Consider the following 22,953-nt stretch of genomic DNA (forward strand, 5'->3'; position numbering starts at 1 on the left):
GCGGTCAAGGAAAGGCGTGGAGCAATCACGAAGCTGCGAATGAGAGAGAAATTTACAAGAAAGGCATTGATCTATTTACAAAAATTAAGACACGCTTCAATTAAGTATTTATTTACTATATTGGAGACTGTGAATTTTTGTTACAGTCCCACTATATTGTTCCAGAGCCTCGGCCCGGGTACGCTGACCATGATGCCTCGTGCCCCTATATCCAAATAGGAGCCAGAAATCCATCTTCTAACTTTCCTCATCCCTCTATATACCAAAAAACAACGTTTTCGTGCAGCGTCCCCATCTCCCCACTCTACTCCTCCTTATATACCAACCTAACCACCATCTCCGCAATCGCCAAACTGCTCGTCAACCCGGGACTCTCAATCCCCAGCAGATTCACAAACCCCTCACACCCCTCCTCCCTCCTCACCACAAAATCCTGAAACCCCTCTTCCTTCCCCCCCAACTTCGCCCTCATCCCCGCATAATCCCCTCCCAGCCTCCCCTCCTCAATCCCCGGCACAAACTCCCTTATCGCCTTCACCGCCCCCGGTTTCCTGCCCTCATCAACATCCAAATCATCCGCCGAGTCCACCCACTCCACATCCGGTCCAAAACGCGCTTGTCCCGCCATATCGAGCGTAAGATGTGTTCCCAGCCCTGCGAGATCGGGTTCCGGCGCGGGATAAATCAATCTACTCGCCGGCGCCTTGCCCGAATACGAGAAATAGCTCCCCTTAGCATAGTACGCCTTCCTATGCCTCTCCACAGGAAGGACCATATTATTAACCTCACACGCTCCCAGACCAGCCGCATTAACAAGCGTAGCAGCAGTAATCGTAGATTCCTCCCCCGTCGCGGCGTCGAGGGTGGTGAGTTCCCATCCCGCGCCGTCAGGGAGGGCGCGCACGGAGGTGAGAGAGGTGTTTAGTGCTATATCCCCGCCGGCGGAGGAGAGGGCGCCGAGGAGGGCCTGGGTGTAGGTGTGTGAGTCTATGATGCCTGTGGTGGGGGACTCGAGGATGCCGGTGCGGGCGCGGATGAGGGGTTCGAGGGTGTGGGCGCGGGGGAGGGGGATGAAGGATGTGGGGACGTTGAGGTCGTTTGAGAGGGCGTGGATTTGTTGGAGTTTCTGGGAGGGGGGTTAGTGGGTGTGTAGGAGAGGAAGAGGGGGGGCGTACTTCTAATTGCTGCGACGTCTGGGCTACTATCCACTTCCCGCACTTCTTGTGTGGGATGTTCCAGCGCTCGCAGAGGTCGTATAGGCGCTCCCGTCCCTCGATGCAGAGCTTCGTCTTCAAACTATCCTTTCCATAGTATAAACCCGCGTGTATGACCTACTCCAAATCAGCATTCATCCTCCATCATCGCCCTCCTAACCACCCATCACACTCCTCTCTGCAAGGAAACTCACCTCCGAGTTCCGACTACTGCTTTCCCTCCCCACATCCTCATGCCGCTCAATCACCAAGGTTTCCCCTCCGGCCCGCTCCGCTAGCCTCCTCGCAACAGCAAGGCCCACGACACCACCCCCAACAACCTAGATAACGTATCAGCCCTATATCCTATTCCACTTCCTCTACGTCAGCCGCCCAATGCCCCCAGTCGGAGCTTACAGGCAGCGAGGCTACTCACCGCATGCGTGAAATCCAGCCCCCGCGACGCGGCAGCGACGCTAGTTCGCAGTGAAGGCGTGAGCTTCATGGCGCTACGATGGTGGACAAGTCAGATAGTTACGTTGGGGGTTTCAATCGCTGATATTGGAGCTCCAGGAACTGGAGTCGGGATGGACCCCGCGGTACGCAAGGCTGTGGACCGCGAGGGCCGATGTAGCGCGAGGCTGAGGGTCTACGCCTCCCCCCATCCCAGGATATGAGAACCACCACAGCGGTACTGGAGCAAAATACATGTATATCAGGTTCAAAAACGGAGAGATGGGGTAGGGTTTTCCATAATAATAATTAATAATAATACTGTATTCCCAAGGCAAAGTAGCGAGTGCGCCCAACCCTACAATTACACTCCCCAGTCCCAGGCAGTATCCGTCCTACAAACTCAAGACCAAACGCCAGCAGTATCCCCAACTAATGTTCCTACAAGCACAAAAACCCAAGCAAGACTCCACTTCCCAACCCGACAGTGTCAAATTTGAAATCGAAAGCACCCCGCTCACTCGGTCTTCTCGCCCGCGTGCTGAGGTCGCGGGGTAACATCCGCCTCGCTCCGCTCAACCAGCAGATTGGACGGCAAGCTGGGCTGGCGTGTCAGTTCCGAGTGGGCGCAGGTCTCGGCTACCTGTCTCTCTGCGTTTGGTTAGCCCTCGTCCACAGCTCCCGAAAACACACAAAGACAGAACAAGAAGAGAAACTCACCCAACTCTCGAATCCTCAACCTAAGCATCTGATTCTCCCTAACAAGCATCTGCGTCTCCGCCTGATAAAACGCACTCTCATCCCTCCCCAGCCCCTCCTCCCCCAATCCCGCCGTCGACCCCAGTCTCGGACTCGCATGCCGACTCGGCGTCCTCGATCGCTCCCTCCTCTGCAGATCCGCGCGCGCGAGATCAAACGAGCTGCGCGGGTGCTGGCCTACGCCCGCGCTGAACGAAGCACTGGGGGAGCGCGGGATGGGCAGAGGGGTTGCCAAGGCGGAGGAGGCGGTGGTGCCGGTTGTGGAGAGGGGTTCGGAGGGGATGGAGTCGTCGATTGCGGAGGTGGTGGGGGAGAGGCCGGAGGCGGCGCGGAGGGATTGGAGTTGGTGTTGTTGGACGCGGATCATTTGGAGGAGGCGGTTCTGTGGGTTGTCATGTTAGCTTTCATTCCTCCTTCTACCCTTCTTTCATTTCCCCAAACTCAACCCACCACTCCGCTATCATAAAATCAAAGAAGATAGAAAGGGATACTCACAACCTGCGCCTCCTGCTCTTGCTCCAACTCCTGATGAATCTCCCCCAAACTCGGATTCCTCAAATGATGCGGATCTCCCACACCAACCCCCCCCGCAGCCCCAAGCCTCGGCGACGCCTCCAACCCCGTCTGCGCGTGCGGTTCGTGCACCATCTCGCCAGGCGCCGGCACGCTCGGGTTGTTGTGCGCGAGGTTCATGAGGACTGTGGAGCGGCGGCGGCTGGTGTGGCGGTGCGAGGAGATGGAGGAGCCTGTGGTGTTTTTGTCAGCTTCTATTTCTCTATCTCTACTCGAGTTTTCTCGACCCGGGAAGGAAGGGGAAATGGGAGGGGGGGCAAAAACGTACGTCGGGAGTCCTCCTGTGCTAACCCGGCGTTCACGGCCGCTGTAGCCTGCAACGACGTCGTGGCCGCAGACCCCGATCCTGCGCGAGGCGAGGGAGGGTTGTCTTGCAAGGGAGATATGCTGATTGATGGCGATCTCGAGATCGTGGGTGCGGGCGTGGTGTCTGAGTTCGACTCCGCGGGTGGCGGGGAGGTGCGGCCTGGTGGTGCCATTGTGTCGGCTGTTGTAGTAGGTTGGTAGGTAGGTAGGTATGTGTGATCTTGCGTTCTTGCTTGATGATCGTAGAAATATCGGTACTATCGTTGAAAAGAGGTATGTGAGTTTATTGATCAGTCCCTCGATAGCTCTTCCTCGATCAACCCAAGCTGTCGAGCGCGAAGAGTCCAGGTCTCGTATTTATGGTGCTCTCGTCTCCGATGATTCCGAGCTTGAAAGAGAGCGATACAAGTGAAATTTACAAAGTAAAATAAGGTTCAAGAATGTCCCGGTCGTGCAGAGTGAATGAATAGCTTCTTTATCCTTTGTTCTGTCCTTGCCTTCGTAGTAGTGATGCGTGGGCTGTTTCCGTGTCGGACAGCGGGGCGTCACCTGCGTCAGATCCGTAGGACCCCGCGATCGGAAAAACATTATTCCAGCTCAGCTTTGCCGTTGGTCCATCCATCCATCCATCCCCCTACTAGTGCCAAGCGCCACTGCCAATCTCCAACAACGGGCGGTAAATAAAAACCTTAGCCGTTCCCGTCACCAATTCGGCAAACTCTATAACTATCACCGAGAGTGCCCATATAAGTTACCCATCTCCAGCCCGGCGGCGAGACCGGTTCCAATTGTGCCTAGCAAGGGCAAGTCTACGCGTGGGAAAGCAGACTAGGAGTTAGACTTTTTTATTAGTCTCTTATGTGTGAGGTCACACGTGTCAGCATAATTTACGATAACTCTTTGTCTTGGTATCCCAGGGATGATCCACAAGCCCCTAACGTCCCCGTTTTAAAAAGGCCGTCTCCACTCCACACCCAAAGCTGAAGGCGCGCACACACGCCCAACATATATATCACCTTCTTCTTCCATCCAACACCAACTCCCATTTCCCCAACACCTCCTCCCCTAACAACTTTCAGCCGTACGTATTCACGTAAAAACAACACTACGCCTAGACCACCCTCATCTTCAAACCTCCCCCCTTGTCCACCCTACCCATCTTGGCACGAGCCGAGCCGGGCCAGCCGTGCCGTGCTAGTCCACTTATACAGCATTTCCCAATCCACAGCTAAGAAGTCCAAGAGTTATAGTTAGACAGTTTAGACACCATACGCGCGTACATTTCTGTACCCTATAAGGGGGGGGGGATCTTTATATAGACGGTAAGGATAAAGAGATACCTCACAAAAGCCCAGCTCCACTTCACTTCACCCCCTTAGCACATAAATCGCCCTACCGCCCCCCCTACCCCAACGTCACTTTGGACTTTCATCCCTTCTCGCGTAGGATTTGTACTACCCGACCTTCAACTTTACCTTCCAGTCCTTTCCTCTCTACCACTCACTCCTACTCATACTCAATCCACCAAACCAACACAAACCAAACCTCATCAACCAACCCACCACCGCGATGGCAGATCAATACCAACAACAGCCCTACGGCCCCCCTCAACCCGGCTACGGCGGACCCCAGCAATACGGCCCCCCCCAGCCCGGCTATGGCGGTCCACCGCAGGGAGGGTATTATCCCCAGGCGCCTCCTCAGCAGGTATGTTTACCTCTCTCGTTGCCTTCTCCATTGCCCATCTCTCCCCTACGGCCCCTCACTGGCAGAAGGGGAAGAGCAGAAACAAGATGCGGTGGCTAACCAGGGTGAATAGATGCAATACCAACAAGCCCCTCCCCCCGAGGAGAAGAAGGACCACGGCTGCCTTTACGGATGGTGAGTTCTGCCCCCTACATATCTTCCGCCCAATATATATACCAGGAGATTGGCTAACAACTATCCTACAGTATCGCAACTATGTGCTGCTGCTGGCTCTGCGGCGAGACCTGCGAGTGCTGTCTCGAGTGCCTGACGTGCTGTTTCTAAACCCGACCTCTCTCAACCAACTAATTATCTAATTTCTCGGATCTGAGACGACACGGACGAGGGAAACGGGAGGAGTAATGGGAATGCATGGATGGATGGATGGATGGATGGAGCGATGAACGGGAAATGGAGGGAAGAGTGCAAAAGGAATGGGGAAGGAGAGGGGAGAGAGAGAGACTACAATACCCATGGCCATGGTTTTCCTTAAAAAAATAATTCAAACTCGTTGCCGGTGGGGGGGACAAAGTTGGTCTGCCATCAGGAGAGACGAATAGTAGTGAAAATGAAAAATCCACACCTTTTCACCGGCTATTACAAGATAGACCTGAAGCCATGATAATAACCATAAACCTCAAATCCGTGCTGCTACCCCATCTTCACCACCCCACTGGCTCCACCAAACACTGAATGCCAGTTGGTTGTCTACTATATTACACGTAAAAGCCCAGTATATCTATATCCCATCCCCTAGATCGAAACTCCTTCGTTTTGTCGGGGACAACATAAATCGTCATAGTTGTTTTTTCCAAAAATTAATATATATATATATATAAATATAAATATATCATCACAATTTTGACCTTTCAAATCTTGAGAAAATTATTCTTTTATTCATATTTTATGTTTTTTTTTTAATCCCTCTAAAAAAAAATACCCCTTCCCTATATACCCCCACCCCCCATTTCGGTAAGTGGCTGTCGAGAAATAAAAATATGCACAACAACAGAAAAGGTATATCCATAAAAAAAACGATTGTGGCTCCCCAAAACGGTTGATCCCCAAAAAGGTTGATCCCAAAAAAAGGTTTGATCCCCAAAAAAGAAGGAATTGCGCGCAAATAAGTTGGGTATATGCGCCTTTGTCATACACCACTCCCACTCCCCTACTCTTTTCCCACCCCAATCCCACCCCAATCCCACCCCACCAAATCCATCCATAAACCCAAAACATAAAATTCATATAAAACCCATCCCATCCAAACCCCCCCTCACCTCCCCGCACCCGACATCCCCCTCGCCCTCCCCGCACCCCCAGGCGGCACAGGCGGCAACCCCCTCGTAGGCGGCGGCGCGGGCGGCGGTCCTACCACCTCCCCTGCACCCCCTCCCCCTCCCTCCCCACCCTTCCTACTCTTCGGCCTCCCCCCCCCCTCCCTCGTAACCGGTCTCTCCCCACCACCTCCCTGCGCCATCATAATCGGGAACGTCGGTGATTTCAACGCCGGCGGGCTCCTAAGCGCCGTCGGGCTCCTCTCTCCATAAGAATTCCCAATCGAAGCGCCACGCTCGCGAATAACCATTCGATCTACCGCCTTGACGACACGGCCGGTAGTGACGCCTCCTGCGACGCCGCCGTAGGTGCCGTAGCCGCCTCCTCCGCCGGCGCCGTAGGATGCGAATCCACCACCTCCACCTCCACCGGCGCCGTAGGTTGCATAACCGCCTGGAGCGGACGATGCACCGCCGCTACCGGTATACCCAGACGCGCCACCGTCGGTGGGGACGGCGATGAAACCACGACTATTGAGGGGTTTGGGAGGGACGCGTCGTTCGCGCATTACGACTATGGAGTCCCTCTTCTCCCGACCGTCCGCGCCTCCGCTGCCGCTAGAGCGGGCGATGGATATCCTCTTCCCCCCCTCACCCGGTCGACCGATCGAAGTACGTCGTTCCCGACCGGCACCGGCACCAAGACCGAGACCGATCCCAGCGCCTGGGGCGCCGTTGATAGAAACCCTCTTATCCCTCGCAGCCTGCGCCTTCGCGTTCGCGCGCGCGGTGTGTGGTGCAATCACCAGCGGACGCGGCGACAGACTCGGGTCCGAGAATGACGGGTCCTCGGTGGGAGCGGGCGAGGAGGAGGTGGAGGGGGGGAACGGGTATGAGAAGAGGGGTAGTGGCGGCGGGGCCCCAAGACCCGCGATGTGCTCGGAGGAGGAAGACTGAGCGAGCTCAGCCATACCGAAAGAAGGCGACGTAGGCGTGTGAGCCCGCGGCGGGGGGGAGAGTCGGGATGTCCAGTGGTGGAATTGGAATTCATCATCTGACTCCCCCTCCCCCTCCGTCGGGCTCGACCCCATCCCCTGAGACATCGGCAGTGACGCACCACCCGCCCCGCCCCGGGAACTAGGCAAACTACTAGTCCTCTTCCCACTCCTCGGCGGCGGGATAGGCATAGCAGGCGCACCCCTCTGCATCTGTCTCCTCGCCCTCGATTTCGGGCTGATTGCTGGAGCGGAAATCTCATCCATCAACTCATCCGACAGCATCGCGGGCGAAGGCTGGTCTTCTACGATTGAGAGACGGGTTTTCACCGCTGTAGGAGGCGTGCGGCGCGATGGTCGGCGGGGAGGCTGGGAGGGGTCGTTGGGTGGTGTTGTGGGGGGGAGAGGGGGGGTCGTTGTCGCTGCGATTATGGCGTCGAGGGCGGGTGGACGGGCGCCTTGGGCGCTTTGGCGGCGTTCGCGGATGTTGGCTGCGTTGGGACGTTGTTGTTGGTGGTGTTGCTGCTGCTGTTGTTGTTGGTGTTGGCCGAATTCACCGAATCCGTAACGCCCTTCCTCATCCTCGGCTGTGTGAGCCGGGGGGAAGGATTCGTAAATCGGGGATCGGGTAGGTGAGGAGTTGCGCGAGGCGGAGGGGGAGGTGAAGAATGTGCGGCCGCCTGAGGAGCGGGGTTGGCTGTACGTGTTACTATCCCTTAGCGAATCGAGGAGGTGCTCTTCGATTGATTTCGTGCTCGGCACCGATGAAAGGGTGTTTGTAGCGCGACTTGGTTGCGGGGTTTGCTCATCAGCGGGCCAAGGGGGGAGATTGGCAGTACGCTCATCTGTTTCCCAGGGGAGGGGGTCATTGTTATCGTTGGTGTCGTCGGAGTGCGGGGAGTAAAGGGGTTCGTTGACGGGAGAGGGGATGGGAAAGGCGTTCGTTGTTTCCGAGAGAGGGCTGCGTGATAACTCCAGGTTGTTGGTCGCGGGAGTTTCGCTGCTTGCTTTGCCGCCTAGCACGTCGATCTCGTGGCGCACGGCGGTGAGCCAGGTGTCGAGATCCTCGCCGTTATCCAAGATGAGTAGGAATTGCTTGATGGGCTTGACGTATGTAGACTTAGACCCCGGGCGCTGCTTAGCAGGCGGCGCGGGAGTAGCGGATAACTCGCCCGCTGTGATGGCGCTGAGGCCATCGTAGACGGTGGTGATCTGGATAACCCAGTGTCTTCCCGGAATCACATCGCTCGCAAACGCCACCGAATGCCTGCTAAGTCTAATCGACAGCTCCGGCAACCTATTAAACGCCCCATCACACGAGAACTGCAACAGATACCCCGCGGACGTCAACACGAAGATCTTGCGACTCCACTCCGCCTTCCCCAGCGTCTCAACAACCCGCTGCCGATGCTTCTCCTTCGCCTTATCCGCCTTCACCGGATCCGACCCAAAGCCCAAGGCAGCCACATTCTTCCCGGCCTTATCGTGCGTACTCAGGTAGATCACCGCATTCGCAGTTACCCCGCACGTCATCAAGGACCCATGCTTCACCGCGCCCGACAGCCCCTTAAAGAAAGGCGGCGGCTCCCACTTCGCCGGCGGCGCTGCTAGCGGCAAGGAAATGGTAGGCGGTCCCGCGCTCGTCGGCGGCCGCTCGAGACTGCGCTTCGGCATCGCAGCTAGAAAGCTGTCGCGCTTCCGCGACGGAGGCTTTTCCTCGCCCTGCGGATGCATACGCCCGGCTTTAGGCCCCGCGAGCGGGGGTTTCGTGCCGAAGACCCTAGCGAGCTTCTCGCTCATCTGGGGCGGATGCGCGCCGGTGGGCGAATCGATGAAGGACGCACCATCCGACACGCTGGAGCCGCCATTCGTGCTCGTCCGCGAAATCGAGATATCATCGCTCAATTCGGTCGGGGTGAGCTCGACGCGGTGGCGCGGGCCGTCGTTGTACGGGAGGCGGTCGGCGAGGGCGCCGATCTCCGGGATGGGCGGCGGGTTGTAGGTCTGCTTCTTGGAGGAGGACTTGCTGAACATGTTGCGCAGCGATTTGGACTGGCGATGCTCGGATCTGCTGCCGCTGGAGTGGGAGGAGTCGACGCGCGTGAGGCTGGTGGCGTCGCTGATGTCGGATGGGCGCGGGGAGGAGGGCGGCGGTTTGGGCTGCTGGAAGACGCCGGCCCAGTCGCCCATAGGCGCGGTGGTTGGGGCGAAGATGAGGGCCATGATTCCTCGCTTTCGTCGTGATCTCTCCGTTCGGTCGCAAACAGAGAGAGTCAGAAATCGGATCGGTCGATTTTCTAGAAACGGGGTGGGGTGTCCACACGTGGATATAGGTGGGATGTATGTACTATACTGGCAGTAGTCGCGAAATCGCCCGCGTTCTGGTTCAGGCCCCCGGCTTCGCGTTGATAGGACGGCAGAGTGCAAGGATGGACCTGCGAGTTAATGCTGCTCACAAGAGACAGGTGTGGGACAGCCTCGGCATTATTGGGGATCTCGAGAGCTCGTGAAGGAATGTGCCAGCATTGGAAGGTAGGAACGATAAGGCGTGCGTGGGTGCGACGATCTTGAGTTTCCTTTTTCTGTCTGTCTCTCTCTCTCTCGCTCGCTGGAAATATTTTTGGGAAATGGGTTTGAGATGGGAGGGGCGGGAGCGCGCACAGATTAGTGGAAGTAAGCAGAAAGTGGACTGGGCTGGTTTGTTGGAGGGAGGAGGAGTGTGTGATCCCCGGCGTCCATCAGCTCAGCCGCGACGGATGAAGAAAGGCGGTAGAAGTAGTGGAAGCTGGGCGGAAGCAAGCAGCAAAGCAATATTGTTTTTCGTAGAGTAACCAACAACAAGGACGACGCTTTTTTGGCCAGGGTTTGGACGTGGAGGGGAGATTATATTGGAATTGTCGGGCGGGAGGGAAGCAGGTCAATGGGCGTCTGTGTGTGTCGTCCGGACCATGTCCATGTCTTCTGTGGTTGTAGTACGGAGTATGTATGTATGTACTGTAGAGTAGCGGTAGCTAGAGACGGATAGTATATCTAAAATGATCCACGCAGGAAGCACCAACCAGACGGGCCAGAGACACAGGTTGACCCTTTTGTGGGGATATCCTGGGGAAACGCAGGGCCGCAGGAAGAGGAATAAATGGAGAACGGTCCCCTAGTTTTCCCTACTGACCCTAGTTTCTTCTTCATACCCTAGTTTCCACTTTCCAAGACCCCTAGTCATCTAGTCGACCAGGAAGCTAAATAGGCCGATGTGGCTAGAGTGGATAGTGGATAGCAAAGCGGGTTGGGTTGGTTCCTTTCGCTTTTGGCTATAATCGACAGAGAGCGAAGACACATACACATAGACACATATCATCCCATCCCTGGTCGGTGGTTAGGGCCGTTTAATTGAAGATATGCAAGTAAGTACGTACTCTTGTGCGTTGTTGTACTGTAGAATAATCTCTCCGAAAGGCGGCGGCGGGGCGATCAACAACGTTACCCTGTGGTGGTTGTTGCTTGTGTACATACATGGGTTTATGGGAAATGCGAGTGGTTGGTTGGTTGGTTGGGGGGGGGAGGGGAGAGGTGAAGGTGAGCCAATAGTGTAAATCGGAATAATTGAGAATAATATGAATAACTGAGAGAATAACTGGGAATTACTTTCCCCAGAATTGCGATTTTGTGGTCAGGGAGGTCAGCGGCGGACGGACAGGGCGTCATAGTTGTGGTCGTCGGGTGGGTAATGGGGTAAGAGTAGAGTAATATGGCAGAAAGGCAGATGTACGCATGGGCATGGGCACGGGCATGGGCACGGGGAGTCGTGGGGATTGATATGGTAGGAAGGAAGAAGCCGCCTGGGTATAGGAGCGATAATTTAAAAAGTCATGCGAATTATGTATGTGTGTAGTGAGTCTGTGTGTGCAGTGAGTGGGTGTGTGTGTTTAGTGGTGGTGTTTGAGCCACGAGTAACTCCGTATATACCTCCCTCTCTCTCTATCCCTCTCCCTCTCTCTGGCCGCCCACCACTACCACCGCCCAACCACCGGCGAAATCGGAAACACACGTTCGTCCCTCCTCCGGCCATCAACAAAACGCCGAAGAAAGCGGAAGGAGGGAAGTAGAGGAGAGAAGGGACGGAGAAAGGGAAAGAGGCGTGTTTTAGTCCCCGAATAAGCAAATGAGAAGTCACAGAGTGAGACACGGCGAGGGGACCGAGAGGGAGCAGAAGGATGAGAGGTGTGTGGTGTGGATGCGGATTGGCGGGATGAACGAGCGATGGCGGGATGGTGGATGGTGGATGGAGGGTAGAAGGAGTGGAAGAAGGAGTGGAAGAAGTAGTGGCGTGTTCTAGTGTGGGTTGAGGAGAGACACAAGACAAGACAGCCGTTGTTTGGGATGTCCAGTTACAGTATGGGTTATATCCACTCACACCCAACTGGAGTCTAGGGTAAGTACTAGTGATAGAGAGGATATGTACTGCACTGGTGATTATGTGTGATGGAGTACTTGTGAAGTTAGGTAGGGTACTTAAACCACAATGCATACGGGCAAGCTGTTGCTCGTGCTGGGTGTTACTTGTCTTTGTTGCTCCTCCTCTCCTCCTGCGCTGCGACTCTACAACTGCGGGTGCGTGTAGTCATGAAACAGTGTTGGTGTTGGAGACTCCGTTGTCCCAGAGTCGTCCCAGAGTCGTTCCAGAGTCGTCCTAGAGGAAGGAGAGAGGATGGACGCGATGGATGAGCCTCTGTGATGATGGGGGAGAACAGGATGGCCGAGGATGAGTCTGTCTGGTCTGTCTGGTACTGTACTCTGCCCTCCACATTACCTACGTACTATACTGTGCCGTTCACATGCTCCCCCCCATCCCGAGTCAAGCTCAGGGTCACGCACCTCACTCACTGACTGCCGCCTGGTTGATGCGTTTTTGGGTCTTGGATCTTGATTGTTGCGCTTTGATCTTGGTCTTGGTTATTGGCATCTTGTTCGGTAGTCGGTAGTCGCGTGCTTGTATGGGGAGAGGGGAGTGAGTACCAGATATTGAGTTTTGATGGTGGTGGTGGTGGTGGTGGGGGGGTAGAGAGAGGGATAGCACTGCAACCACCACACAACCACGGCGCCATCAGAACCATCACACACACAACCACCACAAGCCATCACCACAACCACAACCCATCATCATCGTCCCGTAGATCTCTCCGTCGCTCCCACCTCTTTCCCTCTCCCCCAATCCAGCAACTCCATCCCCATCCCATCCTCGGACCCAGCCATTCTTTCACTCTTAGCTCACCTCCCATATGACCAGGGTTCTCGGACCCTCGTACCCTCCCCATCCCCGCCTCGTACCCAGCCCAACAAACGGAACCACAACCGAACCGGCATCGTCTGTCCTCCTAGCCGCCTTCACATATCACAGTTCGCCGTCATCGGTCGTCTATCACTCTTACTACCACTACTTACTTACTTGGACTTTGCCTATTCCCCCCCCGGCGCCGGATACATTATCCTTTCTCTCCCTCCCTGGTGGTAAAACCCAACAGCTGGTTGTGTGTGAGAATACCCGATAAACGAGGTTAAAACTGTGCGCCACACACCACCACACACAGGTCGGTTACAATACCATCGACGGTACGGTACCATGGACCGCGTACTCTAATCTGGGATCATTGTATTGTAATTACCACCCTCCCATCCCCTCCCCTCCCCTCCCGCCGAAGGATGCGGAACAAGCAAGCCCACCACCGGCTCGACGGGAGGAAAGGAAGGAACTGAGGGTTCGACGACCCATGTTCCATGTTTAGGGAGGAAGCGTGGTTCGTATGCACGGAATAGTATAGAAGCAAGCCAGAATTAGACGGGTTAGAGATTGGAGAGGCGCTATTGACGGGTTGGATGGTCGGGTAGTAGTTACACTGGAAGGCTGGGAGATAGACAGACTATCGCACACCGACGAGAGAGGAAAGAGGGAGGGAGATAGTGAGTGTTAGAAGTGGTAGGAGTAGTAGGCAAGCGCGCACGACATCTCCGCCTCTCCACGCCGAGTCCGAAGGGGTAGGTAGATACGATACTTACCTGTGCACAACAATCGCGTCCTCCCTCACTCACTCCCAGTCGCGATAGCCACAAACGCGATGAGGAAGGAGGGTGAGGTATTTTTACGTATACCAACCCTACCGATATCCATCTACCCATGTCTCCTCTCTCCGTCGATACACCCATCTGTACATCCGTCAACTCCTTGTACTGTGTGAGTGTACTAAACCTGGCAAAACCCATACCGAACCATCGCCTTTTACCCGCACCACAGACATTTTTTAATTTCCACAATCCCCAAGGTACACATGTGGCATCCCCGTGTGCGATCGTGTGTCTGGTCTGTGTCCCTTTCATCCATCCTTTACCCTGTCCTACCTGTCCTTTCACCCTTCACCCTGTCCCCTTTCACCCTTCACCCTACCCTGCCTACCCTTTCATCCAGAACGTCCCTTGGAACAGTCCCCAGCACCTTCCCCAGCTCCTCTCTTCGGAACCTCCGATGCACCCCAGCTTGGTGCTCAGTGCTCACCCCGTCCAACGCGTCCCCAGTCCAGTGCTCACCCAGCTCCCCAGCCCCGTCAATGCTCCTTCCAGCAGGGTGAGCACAGCATGCCCAGTGCTCACCCTGTGCTCACCTCACCCTGTTGCTGTATACTCCTCACCCTGCTCTCACCCTGCTCACCCTGTTCCCCATACTCCCTCATACCCATACACCTCCCTCCCATCCCAGCCCCCAACACCGCAATACCACCGACCCCCCCGACCAAGCACCGCCCTGGCCCGATTATGTTATGCGTACGCCTTACCCCGTCCGTCGTACAACCGGGTACATTCAGCCAGGTACGGTACAGTACAGTACAGTATACACAGCCCGAGAGCGCGAGGGAGGAAGGAGGAAGGAAGGAAGATGGAAGGAAAGGAAGAAGGAAAGAAGGAAGAAGCCGTCGCTCGGTCGTCGCGCTGACTCGATACTTTCCCTTCCCGTCAGTTCGTCGCGTTCTGGTCGCGTTGGGGCGTCTGCAAGTATGGTAAGTTTACGTGATGAGGGCTGGGCGTTACCTGAGCACAATGGGTGGTGGGTGGGTGTGGGCGTAAATGGGGAGGGAGTGAGTGGGCTTTCCCGTTTTTGACACCCTCCTCTCCTCCACACTTTCACCTCCCACCACCACCACACACACACACCCCTCTCCCCACACAGCCGGCCTGCCGACCTGCCAACCTGCCAACCTGCCAGCTTTCAAGCACCACACCCGCACCCCACTACCATCCACCACCCACTATCACCAGCAGCACCCAGCATGAGAAACTCCCCGCGTGACACCACTCCCCGCCCTCTCCCTCCATCACATGCTCTAGCACCACTATATCCCATAAACAGACCTTCATATAAACCCACCCGCACCCCATCTCCACTTCCTGTCAATCAATGAGAAAAACCTGCTAGCTGGAGATCGAAGATCCCGCCTCCCCACGCGACCACCTTGATTGATGGGAGGGGAGGAGGGGAGGGAGTGATGAGGGGCGGACCACACGTGCCGCCGGATGACGAGGGAGTCCAGTGTGGTGGGGAGAGTGCTGCTGTGGGGAGAGTGCTTCTGTGGAGAGAGTGCTATGGTGGGGAGGGAGGACTGGGGAGAGTGCTGTGGGTTTGGGATAGCAGGGCACAGGGCTGAGATGATCTGTTTGTCTATGCGATGTCGCCGGAGAGGATAGGTAAGGGACCCGACCGAAGACGGCGCGGGCAGCGTGGATCCGTTTTTTCTATATCACTTTTTCTCAACGGATGATGTTTGCGCGAGGTTCCCCTGGCCCTGGGCTGGGCTGGGGTAAGGTAGGGAAGCTTACGTACGCCGGGGGTGAGTTTTTCAAGGGGTTTTTTTTTCTTCAGTACGGTATGGAGTAGAGTATACATTCATCTATCTATCTATCTGTCTGTTTGTGCAGCACCATCGTCGTTGGAAGCATGCATATCGGAGAATACAAGACCAGACGGATCTGGAAAAGCGGAGGCAAGGACAAAACAAGCACTTACCACTTCTACCACTCTACCTTCTACCTAACTACCCCATACTCCACATCCCCATCCCCATTCCTGGGATCTGGTTTCAAAGACCGTTTGTTTGTTCCTGGGACTTGCCATGCGACGTACTTTATTTTACCCCATACTTCTTTACCTTTACTCACGGACGGAGGGGGACGGAGAAATTCTGTTTGGGTGGTGAGGCGGGGAGGGGAGGGAATTTCTCCGTCTGGGGGAGGGTAGATCGATCGGCCGATCGAAGAAAGACCCAACTCTGATCTATCTCCATCACGTGTGTACTTGACTGTAGCCCCCCCTTTCTTAGTAGATACGGGTTTGTGCATGGGGATGAGGATAACGAGGTGGAGGTTGATGAGGATGAATGTGTATTCCATACAGATAATGATAAACATCCCCAAGAACTCTCCCCTCCCCCTCTATACAACAACGACAACAACTCAACAATAATACCCCGACCCCTCCAACCTCCCCAACAACCCCCCAACCACATCCCCCCTCCCCACCTCCTCGAGATCAAACAATCCCCCTCTCCCTCCATATCCACCCCCTTTCCCTCTCCCTCCCCCCTCAGCCCCTAGGACACCTCCTTTCTTCTCCTCCATCCCGCGGCAGATGGTTATGAACACTTTGACTTTACTCTTGAAAGTCTTATACAACTCCTCCACCCCCTTTTCCCCATCCCCTTCCCCATTTTCAGTTGTACGGCTCGCAGCGCTCGCACTAGCAGCCCACCCCCCAAACCCAAGCACACACCCAAGAACCTCCTCCAACACGCCTCGCACCACGGATTGTCTGCCTCGAAGGAGGAGAACACCCATCATTCGCTCTAGCACTCTCTCATGATACCTCCTCAACCCCTCCACCCCCTCCCCAGCCGCCAACCCCACACCCCCAGGCTGTAAACGGTCTTCAACCTCCCTCATCTTCCCTTCCATCACCCCCCACGCCGCCGTAACACCAGACTCAAAATGCGAGCAAATCGCATTAACAAAATGCTGCGCCTCATTCCTAAACCTCGCCGCCGTTCTCCCCTCTCCTCTCCCCACCCCCCCTCTACCCCTCCTACTACTATCCCAAGTCTTAGAAGCGCGAAACAGTTCACCCATCACAAACTGCACCCTCAAACACCTCAACAACGCGCAAAAAGCACGGTCATACATATGCAAACTCTCCGGCGTGATCACCGCATCCAGCGGCGCGGGTGGGTGGTAGACTAACCGCAGGAAGTCGAGCGCGGAGAGGGAGGAGGGATCGAGACAGGCGGAGATCTCGGGGGGTGTCATGTGCCGGACCCCGAAGGAGAGGTCGCCTGGGAGCAGGGTGGGTGCGGTGTAGGCTCTCACCCTTCCACCTATCTCAAATGCCGGCGGGGAGGAGGAGGATGATGTAGATGGTCGTGAGGGAGCGCGGGGAGTGGTGGCGGCGTAACTCTCACTCAACACCCCAGATAGGACGAGTCGTAACTCCGAACCCCCAGGCGGCCAACTTCCTTCCCCCCCTAGCCCCCCAGACCCCTTCTGACGACCGCGACCACCAAGACGTAACCCCATAACCCCCTCCCTCACCACCCCGCGCTGCCGTTCCGCAGTCCCTAAATCGGGATCGAACAGCGCGTGCGCGAGACGGGATGCGAAAACCCCGGAGCCGAGGAGGGAGAAAGACCTGTGGAGACTGAGGTGCGTGGAGAGGTTGGAGGCGAGGAGGAGGGTGAGGGTTGCGTGGGAGAGGTGTGTGGAGAGGGGGGTTAGGAGGGGGGTGAGGGAGAGGTGGGGGGTTAGGGGGAGGGGGAGGGGGAGGGAGGTGGGGTTGTGGGTGAGGTGAGAGGTGGAGGGGGTGGGGGAGGCGGTGAGGTGGTTTGTGAGGAGGGTGGTGAGGGTTGAAGATGGGGTGAGGGGTGCGGTGGTGAGGGTGGTGATGGAGGCGAGGAGGTGGGCTTCCATTTCTGAGGGGGGTTTGCCGAAGAGATTGAGTTCTTCCTTTTTCTCGGCTGGTGGTGCGAGGCGTAGCGCTGGGGGTGTGTGGCCGGATGTAGAGTATTTCTCTATCGCAGCTGTGAGGTCCTTCTCGTACTGCCTAGCCCTCTCCCCAATCGCCTCGATATTCTGCCATGAGAATTCCCACTCCAACACAGGCTTCGCAGCGGCGGCGGTGACGATATCACCCCTCGCCAACGGATGCTCAGGCTGATGCTCCCTCAGCAACCTCAGACTCTGTCCCGCCTCGAATAAGATCTGCATATCCTCCTCCGGCATAAATGACGGGACCCTCGCCTCATCAAGCACGAAATCAGGAGTCCGGATTTCCATCCCATGCTCATCGATCCAGAGTCTATCCTCCGCCTTAACAAAACTCTTCCCCACGCTACCCTTGACTAGAGGCATCCCCGTTTCGCGCTGGATACCGAGCCATTCCCCCGCGAAATCCAGAAAGGGGCGGGAGACGCGTGAAAGCACTTCGAGGAGGATAGTCTGTGTCGAGTCCGTCCTATGCTCGGTCTGCTCGATGTATTGGAAGAGGTTCGAGAGCATAACCTCGTCATTCTCGGCGGACCCGGCGAAGAGGATGAGCTCGTGGAAGATGGTGAGGAGGTGCGAGACAGGCTGGAAGAGGGATTGCAGTTTGAGGATGCTTTGGAGGGAGGAGGCGGGGATGTTGAGGTGTGATTGCAGGGTTGAGAGGACTGTGGATATGGCGTCGGCTAGGGCGATGCGGCCGGGTGAGCGGTGTTTGTGGTAGGTTTTGTTGGTGAATGAGCGCAGGGCTTTGGTGGTGTTGCCGCAGTGGAGGAAGAGCGCTGTGATATCGTGGGTGAGCTCGGTGGTGCAACCGGATGTACGGACGGATTTGAGTGTGCATTCAAAGTCTTTTGTTTCTTCGTTCCAGGTGAATAGCACCGAGTCCCTGCCTAGGCCTAACGCTAGAAGTGATGATGCATATGTTGACCCGCTGACAACAACTGCATCTTGGTTGTCGATTTGGAGGGGGTTTGTGTCGTCGGCAACTGCGGCGTCGAATAGTTGCGGCCCTCCTTCTGAGACGTAACAGGTTTGTGGCGCCTCCTCCCTCTGCTCATCGAATGCATCCCATGTGAGATAATTTGCGCTTTTCAGCTCTTCCTCGGGCGCAAACGACCATATATCAACATATCCGTCGCCTTCGTCATTGTTTATTTCCTCGCCCCTTTCGCTCAGAGGCGGCGGCGTGCTGGTAGAGATGATTGAAGCTTCTGGGTTTTCGAATGGGAAATCTGGTAAGGCAAAGAAGCCGCCATTGCCTCCATGGCTGAGCGTCTGTTCCGGTAGTTTCTCACTGATATCTACACATCATTATTAGCACGGGCAACGAATTCCGTTTGAGCGCTATTACCGTCAAATTTAAGTTGCGAGAACAAGAAACCGTACGAATCTTCGGGCTCTGGAAAGTATCTCGACGATGCCCATAGATCTGGAATCGCAAATGCGTTCCCCGGATCTTCGCCATCCTCCATTTTGTGTTTATGTTGACTCAATGCTTCACTTTCATTCGGTGGACGCGTCTGGTCGCGACAACTGATGCAGCTGCGGTTGTTCCCGGCGCTAGTGTCGGCCTTGCATTGAAGCCCAAGGCTGAAGGCGCAACCGTCAGAAAATCCAAACAGATTTCCATCAGACCCTCAATTAAGAACGTCAATTCCTGAAGCACAAACAAATCAATCCAAAGTTTTGTGCTCTATATATTCATCCTACAACTAGCGGCACTGTTCAATTCGGGCTGAACCTCGAAATGCCACCGCGAAAGAAGACTAGGGGTGGTGGGCGCATCGCGTCAACTCCTGGCCATGATGAGGGCGATTCCATGGTTGTCGACACACCAGAAGAGCAGGAATCGCCTGATAAGCCAGCATATGATCCATTACAAGACCCGTGGACGGATGAGCAAGAGACGTCTCTGTATAAAGGCATAATCAGGTGGAAGCCAGCAGGTAAGACCCCTACGTCTTTCACGTGGGAAACAGACAGCTAATCGGTCTCAAGGGATGCACAAGCACTTTCGCATGATCGCACTATCAGAATACCTCCGAAATCACGGATACAAGGCGGACGTGCACACTAGGATACCTGGAATATGGGAGAAATTGGGCCGATTATACAACCTGGATCTCATCGATGAGCGCGAAAACACACTAGACTTCGCCGAGGACGAAACGGGAGAGGACAAATTCCTGGAATTCTCCCTACCAGAAGATGAATTCGGCGAGATGATGTGGATTCGCGGCCAAGTGTCCAGCGAGGCGCTCTCCTCACCTCCCCAGATAAATGCGCCGCCAGATCTCCCGCCGCCCAAGAAGCGCAGGCGCGGCGAAGCGGCTTCGAACAGAGCCAGCACCGTCGAGGATACTGATGACGCGCAAACATCTCCGCCGCCGCCCTCCTCGGCGACTCGGCCTGGTCGTGGCCGAGGCGGACGACGTGGTCGCGGGCGAGGGGTTGGAAGGGGCAGGGAGTCGAGTGAGAGGCAGGCGAGCAAGGAGACAACAGCTGAGCCTACGGATCAGGAGGAGGTTGAAGAGACGGGGGATGATGGGGATGAAGATGAGGCGGAAACAGCGGAAGAGACCGCTGAGGACGGGAGTCCTTCTCCGCAACCTGCCAGCACGAGAGGTCGGGGAAAGGGAAGCAGGGGAGGCGGCAGAGGACAAGGCAAGAGCCGGCGTGGAAGGAAGCGGGGTAAGTAACCTGGGTGGTACTTGTTTATACGCTGTATAGCTACTCCAAATGTTGATACGATTCATGAGGTTGAGAATTTGAAGCTGTATATGTTGTCTTCGCTATATCGCGATTGAAGGCGCCGGAATAACCAAAGCTCCGAGACGGCTGGACCCGGCGGTTATCATGTGGATGTATCTTTCCTTACACCCGGCTGTGTTGATGATTAAAATTCACAGTATGATTGCCTCAAGGATGGTCGATTTGGAGATTCCGAAGCTGCCGTACTATAATTGTACCATAATGTAAATAATCATATGTACCCAGTGGCAAATTGTGGAGTTGTTGTATATGCGGTCGACATGCATCTGACGCGTGTGACTGGAAAGGCGGCGGGTTGGAAAAGCCGAGGCTCAATCCCCAACCCACTCCGAAGCCGAAGACATCCAACTAGTAAATGACGCTCGGTACACACCTCCCAAATTTATTTACGTGTGATATCTCATTTCAGAACTCTCTCCCCTTTCTCCCCGTTTATATCTAAGTCGTGAGGCATGTTGAACGTGTTTGCAAAGAGCCGTGTGTCGTCATCAGCGCTGAGAAGTGGTTTACAGTCTATGCGAACGTCGAGAGTAAGTCCGGAACACAGAGCTTCCAACGGGCTCGAGAATCCCCGCAGAAGCTGACATTTTTCACAGATTATTACTCCAGCCATGACACGAAACAACAGCTCTCTGCCAGCTGGTATGTTCTTCTCGCCGCTCGAGGCGTTGCCCGCCCGCATTGAGCACATGCTAACCCCCAGACAGGCTACAAAGAGGATAACTCGAAGGGTCCTATGCTCCGATATGAGGAGTCCCTTCCCAAGCTCCCAGTGCCAACTCTTGAGGAGACGGCGGCGCGCTATGTCAAGTCCGTCCACCCGCTCGTCTCGGCGACCGAGTTCGAGCACACAAAGAAGGTCGTTGCCGATTTCATCCAGCCAGGCGGTATCGGCGAGAAGCTCCAGAAGAAGCTGATCGCCCGCCGCGATGACCCCAAGACGGCCAACTGGATCTACGAGTGGTGGAACGATGCTGCATACCTCTCATACCGTGACCCCGTCGTGCCATACGTCAGCTACTTCTACTCACATCGCGATGACCGCAGGCGGCGCGACCCCTCCAAGCGCGCTGCTGCTATCACCACCTCCGCTCTGGAGTTTAAGAAGCAAGTGGACTTGGGCACTCTCGAGCCAGAGTACATGAAGAAGCTCCCAATTGCCATGGACAGCTACAAGTGGATGTTCAACTGCAGCCGTGTCGCAGCTAAGCCGGCTGATTACCCCATCAAGTTCAACCACGAGGAGCACAAGTACATTGCTGTGGTTCGCAAGAACCAGTTCTACAAGGTCTTCACTGAGGTCGACGGCCAGCAGCTCAACACTGCTGAGCTCGAGGCTCAGTTCCGCCGCATCTACGAGATCGCCGAGACCGTCCCAGCTGTTGGCGCTCTCACCTCCGAGAACCGTGACGTCTGGACCGACGCCCGCGAGATCCTCCTCAAGGCCCACCCAGCCAACGCAAAGGCTCTCGAGGCCATTGAGGCCGCCTCTTTCGTCGTCTGCCTTGATGACGCCGCCCCGGTCACCCTCGAGGAGCGCGCGCACCAGTACTGGCACGGTGATGGCAAGAACCGCTGGTTCGACAAACCCATCCAGTTCATCATCAACGACAACGGAACCTCCGGATTCATGGGCGAGCACAGCATGATGGACGGCACCCCCACCCACCGCCTGAACGACTACGTCAACGACGTCATCTTCAACAACAAGCTCGACTTCTCCGCCACCAACGTGCGCTCTTCCCTCCCCGAGCCCGCCCCAGTCAAGTTCCACGTCACCAAGGAGGTCGCCTCCGAGATTCACCGCGCCGAGAAGGACTTCGCCGATGTCATCGGCCAGCACGAGCTCCGCGTCCAGGCCTACCAGGGCTACGGAAAGGGCCTGATCAAGAAGTTCAAGTGCTCCCCCGACGCATACGTGCAGATGATCATCCAGCTCGCGTACTTCAAGATGTTCGGCAAGAACCGCGGCACCTACGAGTCCGCCGCCACCCGCCGCTTCCAGCTCGGTCGCACCGAGACTACCCGTACCGTGTCTGACGACTCGGTTGCTTTCTGCAAGGCTATCAGCAACGCGGATAGCGACTCCAAGGCTACCGTTGAGCTTTTCCGCAAGGCTATCAACTCCCACTTGGAGTACATCGCTGCTGCATCCGACGGAAAGGGTGTCGATCGCCACCTGTTCGGTCTTAAGAAGCTCTTGGCGCCTGGAGAGGAGGTGCCAGCTATCTACAAGGACCCAGCGTTCTCGTACTCTAGCAAGTGGTTCATCTCCAGCTCGCAGCTGAGCTCCGAGTACTTCAACGGCTACGGATGGTCCCAGGTTGTTGACGACGGATGGGGAATCGCCTACATGATCAACGAGAACAGGTAAGCACATTCTCGAATTCTAATTTTTGAATAATACTGACAATACATACAGCTTGCAATTCAACGTTGTCTCGAAGGGTCTTGGCAGCGAGAGGATGAGCTTCTACCTCAACGAGGCTGCTGGTGATATCCGCGACCTGATGCTCCCAACTCTTGAGGCGCCAAAGGCCAAGTTGTAGATGTGGATTGAAGAGTGCTGGGAGCAGCAAGGTGTAGACGAGCGTAGATGGTGGTGATGTGACATATATCCTCACTGCGGTTTTTTGTATATTACGGTGGAATGGGCATGGGATGAGGGAATGGGACAAGCATTAGATAGCTTACACATAAACATCATCCATTTGACTGCATAGTATCCAATCCATTGAATGCCTTAGTAGACACATGTATTACTCAATCAATATGCTTCACATGATCAGAACAACCCATGATTCCACAGTC

At 55.6% G+C, this 22,953-nt stretch overlaps 7 protein-coding genes across 7 annotated transcripts; 3 read left to right on the forward strand and 4 right to left on the reverse strand.

Annotated features, from left to right (window-relative positions):
- Window positions 1–90: 90 nt before the first annotated feature.
- On the reverse strand, window positions 91–1,768 carry VE01_09482 (uncharacterized protein). Its single transcript, XM_018278895.2, has 4 exons — window positions 1,630–1,768; window positions 1,409–1,534; window positions 1,176–1,331; window positions 91–1,126 (listed from the first exon to the last, which is right to left on the reverse strand). The coding sequence occupies exons 1-4, from the start codon at window positions 1,696–1,698 to the stop codon at window positions 305–307; spliced, it is 1,173 nt and encodes a 390-aa protein (XP_018126239.1). The 5' UTR covers window positions 1,699–1,768; the 3' UTR covers window positions 91–304.
- A 163-nt stretch (window positions 1,769–1,931) lies between these two features.
- VE01_09483 (uncharacterized protein) lies at window positions 1,932–3,829 on the reverse strand. Its single transcript, XM_018278896.2, has 4 exons — window positions 3,247–3,829; window positions 2,901–3,151; window positions 2,367–2,787; window positions 1,932–2,297 (listed from the first exon to the last, which is right to left on the reverse strand). The coding sequence occupies exons 1-4, from the start codon at window positions 3,455–3,457 to the stop codon at window positions 2,164–2,166; spliced, it is 1,017 nt and encodes a 338-aa protein (XP_018126240.1). The 5' UTR covers window positions 3,458–3,829; the 3' UTR covers window positions 1,932–2,163.
- A 470-nt stretch (window positions 3,830–4,299) lies between these two features.
- On the forward strand, window positions 4,300–5,762 carry VE01_09484 (uncharacterized protein). Its single transcript, XM_018278897.2, has 3 exons — window positions 4,300–4,991; window positions 5,104–5,165; window positions 5,237–5,762. The coding sequence occupies exons 1-3, from the start codon at window positions 4,854–4,856 to the stop codon at window positions 5,313–5,315; spliced, it is 279 nt and encodes a 92-aa protein (XP_018126245.1). The 5' UTR covers window positions 4,300–4,853; the 3' UTR covers window positions 5,316–5,762.
- A 541-nt stretch (window positions 5,763–6,303) lies between these two features.
- On the reverse strand, window positions 6,304–10,444 carry VE01_09485 (uncharacterized protein; the record flags this gene model as incomplete). Its single annotated transcript, XM_018278898.2, has 1 exon — window positions 6,304–10,444. The coding sequence occupies exon 1, from the start codon at window positions 9,520–9,522 to the stop codon at window positions 6,304–6,306; it is 3,219 nt and encodes a 1,072-aa protein (XP_018126246.1). The 5' UTR covers window positions 9,523–10,444.
- A 5,348-nt stretch (window positions 10,445–15,792) lies between these two features.
- VE01_09486 (uncharacterized protein) lies at window positions 15,793–18,865 on the reverse strand (the record flags this gene model as incomplete). The annotated part of the gene is made up of 2 exons (XM_018278899.2): window positions 18,722–18,865; window positions 15,793–18,671 (listed from the first exon to the last, which is right to left on the reverse strand). Exons 1-2 carry the CDS (start codon window positions 18,840–18,842, stop codon window positions 15,793–15,795), a joined length of 3,000 nt encoding a protein of 999 aa, XP_018126243.1. The 5' UTR covers window positions 18,843–18,865.
- Window positions 18,866–18,974: 109 nt separating this feature from the next.
- Window positions 18,975–20,418, forward strand: VE01_09487 (uncharacterized protein). Its single transcript, XM_018278900.2, has 2 exons — window positions 18,975–19,316; window positions 19,369–20,418. The coding sequence occupies exons 1-2, from the start codon at window positions 19,118–19,120 to the stop codon at window positions 20,067–20,069; spliced, it is 900 nt and encodes a 299-aa protein (XP_018126244.1). The 5' UTR covers window positions 18,975–19,117; the 3' UTR covers window positions 20,070–20,418.
- A 46-nt stretch (window positions 20,419–20,464) lies between these two features.
- Window positions 20,465–22,872, forward strand: CAT2 (Carnitine O-acetyltransferase mitochondrial). Its single transcript, XM_018278901.2, has 4 exons — window positions 20,465–20,672; window positions 20,739–20,784; window positions 20,850–22,512; window positions 22,565–22,872. The coding sequence occupies exons 1-4, from the start codon at window positions 20,595–20,597 to the stop codon at window positions 22,689–22,691; spliced, it is 1,914 nt and encodes a 637-aa protein (XP_018126230.1). The 5' UTR covers window positions 20,465–20,594; the 3' UTR covers window positions 22,692–22,872.
- Window positions 22,873–22,953: the final 81 nt, after the last annotated feature.

The sequence above is a fragment of the Pseudogymnoascus verrucosus genome (assembly GCF_001662655.1).
Source record: "Pseudogymnoascus verrucosus strain UAMH 10579 unplaced genomic scaffold scaffold_61, whole genome shotgun sequence".
Classification (NCBI taxonomy): Eukaryota; Fungi; Ascomycota; class Leotiomycetes; order Thelebolales; family Thelebolaceae; genus Pseudogymnoascus; species Pseudogymnoascus verrucosus.

Bases quoted from the DNA above. Each gene is read 5' to 3' on its own strand.
- VE01_09484 (XM_018278897.2), top strand. From the start codon at position 4,854: ATGGCAGATCAATACCAACAACAGCCCTACGGCCCCCCTCAACCCGGC. The intron at 4,992-5,103 runs GTATGTTTACCT...CAGGGTGAATAG, and splicing joins CCCAGGCGCCTCCTCAGCAG to ATGCAATACCAACAAGCCCC. The intron at 5,166-5,236 runs GTGAGTTCTGCC...ACTATCCTACAG, and splicing joins CACGGCTGCCTTTACGGATG to TATCGCAACTATGTGCTGCT.
- VE01_09482 (XM_018278895.2), bottom strand. From the start codon at position 1,698: ATGAAGCTCACGCCTTCACTGCGAACTAGCGTCGCTGCCGCGTCGCGG. The intron at 1,535-1,629 runs GTGAGTAGCCTC...TACGTTATCTAG, and splicing joins GGCTGGATTTCACGCATGCG to GTTGTTGGGGGTGGTGTCGT. The intron at 1,127-1,175 runs GTACGCCCCCCC...CCCCCCTCCCAG, and splicing joins AGACGTCGCAGCAATTAGAA to AAACTCCAACAAATCCACGC.
- CAT2 (XM_018278901.2), top strand. From the start codon at position 20,595: ATGTTGAACGTGTTTGCAAAGAGCCGTGTGTCGTCATCAGCGCTGAGA. The intron at 20,673-20,738 runs GTAAGTCCGGAA...CATTTTTCACAG, and splicing joins AGTCTATGCGAACGTCGAGA to ATTATTACTCCAGCCATGAC. The intron at 20,785-20,849 runs GTATGTTCTTCT...ACCCCCAGACAG, and splicing joins CAACAGCTCTCTGCCAGCTG to GCTACAAAGAGGATAACTCG.
- VE01_09487 (XM_018278900.2), top strand. From the start codon at position 19,118: ATGCCACCGCGAAAGAAGACTAGGGGTGGTGGGCGCATCGCGTCAACT. The intron at 19,317-19,368 runs GTAAGACCCCTA...ATCGGTCTCAAG, and splicing joins AATCAGGTGGAAGCCAGCAG to GGATGCACAAGCACTTTCGC.
- VE01_09483 (XM_018278896.2), bottom strand. From the start codon at position 3,457: ATGGCACCACCAGGCCGCACCTCCCCGCCACCCGCGGAGTCGAACTCA. The intron at 3,152-3,246 runs GTACGTTTTTGC...AAAACACCACAG, and splicing joins AGCACAGGAGGACTCCCGAC to GCTCCTCCATCTCCTCGCAC. The intron at 2,788-2,900 runs GTGAGTATCCCT...GACAACCCACAG, and splicing joins AAGAGCAGGAGGCGCAGGTT to AACCGCCTCCTCCAAATGAT.